The sequence below is a fragment of the Nomascus leucogenys genome, chromosome 14 (assembly GCF_006542625.1).
Source record: "Nomascus leucogenys isolate Asia chromosome 14, Asia_NLE_v1, whole genome shotgun sequence".
In the NCBI taxonomy this organism is placed as follows: domain Eukaryota; kingdom Metazoa; phylum Chordata; class Mammalia; order Primates; family Hylobatidae; genus Nomascus; species Nomascus leucogenys.
In genome coordinates, this window is record NC_044394.1 from 127,644 (window position 1) to 134,158 (window position 6,515).

Genomic DNA, 6,515 nt, shown 5'->3' on the forward strand with positions numbered 1-6,515 from the left:
TGGCCAGTGGCTAACATATTAGACAGCTCAGATCTAGGCAAATGAAAGCAGAAACAATGACCAAGCACATTCTTTGCTGGTAGCCTCTTCCCACACCTGTTTTGGATCAGCTCTGCCCCCTAACCTCCTTCTCTCAGTCCCCGCAGAATCTGAAGGAGGTTTCCACTGGGGCTCTGGAATGACGGGGGTGACCAAGGGCAGGACAAGGAAAGGAATTGTGTCTGTTGACCCCAGAGAAGTGCAGGGCTCCAGTTCTGCTTTTGCATAGGACTGAGAACACTCAAATGATTTTCAAGGTAGTCTCTGCCTTGTCCTTACTCAGCAACTGATCTCCCTTTTGAGGACCACAGAGGAGTGTCACTAGGGAATGTGTGCAGGAAAGGGCCTGAGCTTGGGAGCTGGCACTGGCCAGGGGTCCTGCTCTGCTATGTACTCGCTGAGTGGCACGTGGCAAGTTACTTCCCAGGCCTTCTCCTTCAGTTTCCATGAAATGAGAGGGTTGGACCAGATGGTCTAAAGTTTCCTTTTAGCTTCAGTAGACCATGAGTCTATGTTCTGTGGATCAGGCTTTACTGTGCATGTAATTCCATTTCAGAGCCATGTAGTCTCTGACCTATGGAATAGGCAGTTCTGATTGAAGGATAATTAAGTAGAAGTGGCTTTAGGTTACTCCTGCAACACTTCCAAACAAAACCAGACTTCCATCCTTCTGTCATCATGACAAAACTTTGCAGTAGCTTGGGATTTAGAGTGCTGATCCGTCAACTAACTAATCTAATCCTCATGATGATCCCGATAATTTCTAGGTCCATTTTAAGTGAAAAGGCTGAAGCTCAGAGAGGGAAGGAGAGAAACTTCCAGGTGCCTGGTCCTATGATGGGTGCTTTACACAGCACCTCGTAACAGCCCTTCGAAGTGGTTAATATTATCTCCATTTCACAGGTGTGAACACTGAGGTCTAATAAGGCAAGATGACTTTCCCAATGTTATGCTGATAATAAGATGATGAACTCACTCTTCTCACTCTTCTTCCTCCTTTGCTGTGCTGCTTTCCCTCTTTACAATTCCCCCCCCAAGATGTTGAAATGATAACCTCCTTTTTTAAGGCATTCTTTCATGACACTCTCCAAGCAGACCTACAAGCCTCAGCAAGTCACTTCACCTCTCTGTGCCTCTGTTTCCTTAACTGTGAAACTGGGGGCAATAGTCCCTACTTCATAAGGGTGTTAAAACCCTTGTTGAAAGTATGCAGTGAGATCATGTATTGAGAGCGTTCAGCCCAGAGCTCATATTAAGGACTCAGCAATTGCTCATTCTTACTGCTTTTGGAAACTGTAGCTTGCCCCCCCGCCCAATAGTACCAGGCAATTCCTTTTACCCCCAGATCAAATTAAAATCACAAGGAAATTGTCTGCATTTTATTTCAAAGTTTTATTATGAAAACACATGGAATTAACGGTGTTATCCATGTATTTGCAACAGCAGAGAAACAGTGACAGTGGACCATCCCCTTAGGGGACAATTATCCTTTGGCTAAACAAATGCAAATAATGGAAATAACACCTAATACAATAATACGGCACATAAAAAAGATTAAATTAAGAGAAGGGACAGGAACTGTGGAGAGGGGTCCTGAGTATGGAGGAGATGTGTCTCATGGAGAAGCATCCGGGATCAGGTGACCTTCCCTGAAGACTTCCTGCCTCTGAGTGGCTCAGTTCAGTTCCAGGTCATACACATACTCCTGGACCCACGTCTCACTGGGGTCAGCGCACACTTGCTTGCCTCTTTTGGTTTGGAATCTGTAGAAAAAGGAGCAGATAGATTAGAATCCCACGGGACCTTTGAGGTCATCTGGCTTTATCCCTTGCCTGTGGTAGGCATCTTCCTCTGCCTGACCGTGGTCCATGTGGGGCAGCTCTGGTGGATGGGATCCTTCCTGGAGCAGCACTGGAAGCAGACTCCCTGTAACTTCCACCCACTGGATTTAGCTGTGGGCCCCAGGGGTTGCCCAGATTAGGAACCAACGGGCATTGCGATCAATATGAATAGATCTCCCCATTCCCTGCCAGCCTGGCAGTGACTTTTCCACGTCTTTCTAGCACAGTTTAAGGAATCAGTCCATATCTCATGGGACCTGTCTGCCTTCCCCCACTTCACTGTCCTCTGGATCACTTCCTCCCCAGGAACCCCCTTCTCTCTGGGCTGCCACTCAGCCACCTTCAGCACTTGAAAGGTGAGTTCATGACCTGTGTCCTCACTGCTCTCAGGGAAGGCTTCAGCCCTGAGAGCTGCCTCCCCACCGCTCAATCACCCCCTCCCCAAAATAGGCCCCCTTTTAAAATCCAGCCCTCACCTTGCCTCCCAGGGCAGCCCAGGGGTTGATACTCACACCACAGCTGGCTGGGAGCAGAGGCTGCTGGTCTCGTAGTAATCGACCACAAAGTTGCGAGGCAGCTTCCTCACGGTGTAAGAAAAGCAGCAGGCGGTGGGAGGGTCTGAGCCCACTGAAAGGAAAGGCCAGGGTGAGATCAACACTGCCCATGGGAGCTGTTTATTTTGACTTCTGATTTTGTGTCTTCATTGAGCATCCCTGTGGAGCTACCAGAACCCCAAATATGGTCCCTTGCATCCATTCCCACCTAACCTGAGCAGGAGTCTTATTCTGAATAGTGGATCTTCAGAGAAGAACAAGAAAGAAATCTAGAAGATTGGAACTGGATTCAGTCTCAGAACACATCGCACTCCCTTCATGTGACAGATGGGGAAACCAAGGCACAGAGAGGGACAGGACAGGGCAGGGGCTTGCTTTAACAATTAATTAGAGGCAGAGCCAATTCAACAGTCTGACTTCCAGCCCACACTTTTCCTCTGCTGGTTGCTAATTCTTAAGAAAATAGGAACTTGAATGTTCTTGAATATCTACTAGACTCTACATTTAGCAGCAGACTATGTGGCAATCTTCCTAGCTGCCTTTTGTCCCATCCCCAGATCCCACTGTTTGACCAGCCATGACTAGAAAAAAGGACTCTGCCTACACCTTGACTTGAAATAGCAGTTGCAAAAGTAGACTTACTTGGTGCTGAGAGCACTGGAGAGCAGAAGGCAGCTACTAGCACGAGGAGAGACAGGACAGTCACACAGAGCTTCATGGTGTTGGTGGAAAAGAGGTTTTCTCAGAGGTGAGGCTGCAGAACTCAGAAGCTTCAGAACCCAGCTGTGTCCTGCGCTGCTACTGAGTTGGGAATCTCTCTTTATAGGGACTCTGAGGCCTGGGACGAATGTAGGGGCTCAGGGGAGTGAGTGGAATTTCCATGGTAGAGATGATGTCATGACTCCTGAAGCTAGCTGAGTGAGGAGTTCCTCTCAGCTTCTCTTCCCCAGGGCGGTCATCATAGAGGAAAGATGAGGGAGGTGCAGGCGAGAAGAAAAGGGAAGTGGTACAACCAAAGGCAGTGACCGAGACTGGGGAGAGAGTTGCAAACCCCAGAGGAAAAGATGAAATGTTCACACCTGCCACATGTGGCTTGTAGACAAGAACTGTGCTGCTCTTGGTGGTTGTCACCCCCAGATGCTGGAGGGTTCATGTCAGTCTTTCCAGGCTGGCCACAAGCCTGGCCCCAAGGACAAAGCGGGAGCCAGGACTCCCCCATCCCCTTCCTGTGCCTTCTTCTGCTGAGCTGAGTGCCACTGACTTTTGTGCCCTATATGTTTCCATGGGCATGAAGAGTCCAGCATTGGATGTGCAGAGGGACCCAGTAGGGTGACTCAGGAACATTTGTAACTTCTTATTGGACATCTACCATGTACCAGGCACTGGGAAAGCAGTCTTCAACATATTATGTCTAATCCCACCATAATGCTGAGCAGGGGTGTCTAATCTCATTTTACAGATAAGGCAATTGAGGATGAGAGAGTGGTCCACTGATGTGCTCAGTGCCACACAGCTGATGAATGGCACTGCCAAGATTTGAATCAAGATTCACCTGACTCCAAAGTCCATTTTCTTTCCATGCGGTAGTCTCCAGAATAAACATAGAGTGTGAGCACAAAGAGAAACTGTTGACTGATAGACTGCTAGGAACGATTCCACACTCAAAGACCAGTTGTACTCAGACTTAATTCAGGAAAGGGATAGGGCTAGTCTGTCCTAGAACAAGGAGGGAACAGAGAAGAAATAAAGATTTCAGGATATTTTCTTGGATCAATAAAAGACCAGGACAAAAAAAAAAAAAAAAAAAAAAAACAGTAAGAATCAAGTTTGGAAGACTCAGATAGAGAATGTTCTTCTAGTGTAAAAACAGGATTGAGCTGGGTGCAGTGGCTCACACCTGTAATCCCAGAACTTTGGAAGGAAAAGGTGGATGGATTGCTTGAGCCCAGAATTTGGAGACCAGCCTGGGCAACATGGTGAAACCCTGTCTCTACAAAAAATACCAAAAAAAAAAAATTGGCTGGGAGTGGTGATGCACACCTGTAGTCCCAACTGCTCAGGAGGCTGAGGTGGGAGGATCACCTGAGCCCAGGAAAGTCCAGGCTGCAGTGAGTGGTGATTGTGCCACTGCACTCCAGCTTGGGTGACAGAATGAGACCCTGTCTCAAAAACAAAGCAAAGCAAAACAAAACAAAACAGAATTGTATACCTAGTAATGAGTTTATCTATGTTACAGACAAAATGTGTAATCTAAGGATGTGGGTGTGTCCTAACCAGACTATGGGGAATGCTCATGCTAAGCCCTGGCTGGTTTGACGGCTGCTGGGCACCTGTACAGAAGGTGAAGATTAAAAAGGCCCTGAATACAGGAGTGTGTGGAGTTGGGCAAATGAGGGGAATGAGGATAACTGGATCAAGATCTCTATTTGCCTTTAGGTCTACTACTCTAACCCACCTGCTCACCCCAACCCCACTCTTCTCTGAGAAAGATAAAAGAAGAGTAGGCCGGGAGCGGTGGCTCACGCCTGTAATCCCAGCACTTTGGGAGGCCGAGGAGGACAGATCACAAGGTCAGGAGATCGAGACCATCCTAGCTAACACGCTGAAACCCTGTCTCCACTAAAAATACAAAAAATTAGCTGGGCATGGTGACAGGCACCTGTAGTCCCAGCTACTCGGGAGGCTGAGGCAGGAGAATGGTGTGAACCCAGGAGGTGGAGCTCGCAGTGAGCCGAGATCACACCACTGCACTCCAGCCTGGGCAACAGCACAAGACTGTGTCTCAAAGACTCCAACTCGGTTTTCCAGCGATCAAGACTGTAACACCACGGCTTTTCTTTCTCTCTTTTCTTTCTTTCTCTTTCTTTTTCTTTCTTTCTTTCTTCCTTTCTTTCTTTCTCTTTTTTTCTTTTTCTTTCTTTCCTTCTTTCTTTCTTTCCTTTTTTTCTTTCTCTCTTTCTTTCTTCTTTCTTTCTCTCTCTTTCTTTCTTCTTTCTTTTTTTCTTTCTTCTCTTTCTTTCTTTGTCTTTGCTTAGGCCATTATCCTAAGCAAACTAACACAGGAACAGAAAACCAAATATTGCATGTTCTCACTTATAATTGGAAGCTAAACATTGAGTACATATGGACACAAAGAAGGGAACAGTAGGCACCAGGGTATACTCAAGGGTGAAGTGTGGGAGGAGGGTGAGGATTTAAAAAAACTACCTGTTGGGTACTCTGCTTATTACCTGGGTGATGAAATAATCTGTACACCAAACCTCTGCAACACACAATTTACCTATATAACAAACCTGCACATGTACCCCTGAACCTAAAATACAAGTTAAGAAAAAAAGACCTACAGCATCTGGGAGCCTAGGAGGGGTTGGAGCAGCATCTTCGGGTACTTCAGGGTCATCAAATAAAGTACAAGGTCATCCTATCTCAGCATTCTCCCTCACTCCCCACCCGCACACACAAGCTGCACTTCTCTCATCTGTTCTCTCCTCCTTTTCTTTGTACAGCTCTTGGTTCAAATGTTCTGATCTTCTCTAAGACCCTTGCCCCCAGCTGTAATGTTCAGTGTTCCCTGATAGCAGATGTGTTACTACCTCTCCTGGCCTTTCCTAGTTAGTGCAGTTTCATCTTCATGCATCAAGGACCTTACTTTAAGGGGAGCAGAATGTGTCTCATGTTCTCTGGATTCACACAGACTTCGTTATCTATGACATTTTTATTCAACCCGATGTACTAACCATCTGCTATTTGTCAGGGCAGGCAGAGCTGAACGAAGCCCCATCCCTGCCTTCGAAGAGTTCCATGTCTAGTGATGGCACTGACAGTGACAGAAATAACTATCCCATGAGGTGGAATAAGCTAAGTGTCGTGTCAGAGGAAGAAACAAAGTGTCAGGAAGGCTGAAGGATGGAGAAGGCTGTCTATCAGCTGTAGATGAGTAGTTTCAAGTGAAGTCTCAATCCCCACTGGAGCAGCTGTCTGAATGAGCAGGGTGGAGGGGTTAGGAGGATGCCTGCTCTGGGGCTTCAGGAGAATAACAGTTGATAAAATGAGTGATTAGTCATCACTGAGCCATACAATG

The 6,515-nt window shown here is 46.9% G+C and overlaps 1 protein-coding gene across 8 annotated transcripts; it reads right to left on the reverse strand.

Moving 5' to 3' along the window:
* Nucleotides 1–1,405: 1,405 nt before the first annotated feature.
* LOC100595480 (C-C motif chemokine 4-like) lies at nt 1,406–3,386 on the reverse strand. Of its 8 annotated transcripts, none has more exons than XM_003281237.4 (3): nt 3,077–3,386; nt 2,393–2,507; nt 1,406–1,802 (listed from the first exon to the last, which is right to left on the reverse strand). In XM_003281237.4, the coding sequence occupies exons 1-3, from the start codon at nt 3,150–3,152 to the stop codon at nt 1,715–1,717; spliced, it is 279 nt and encodes a 92-aa protein (XP_003281285.1). In that variant the 5' UTR covers nt 3,153–3,386; the 3' UTR covers nt 1,406–1,714. The 8 variants fall into 8 exon arrangements, with proteins under 8 accessions (XP_003281285.1, XP_012358805.1, XP_012358802.1 ...); XM_012503351.2 differs by having other exon boundaries at nt 1,414–1,991; nt 3,077–3,232; XM_012503348.2 differs by having other exon boundaries at nt 1,417–1,787; nt 3,077–3,232.
* Between the last annotated feature and the right edge of the window lie 3,129 nt (nt 3,387–6,515).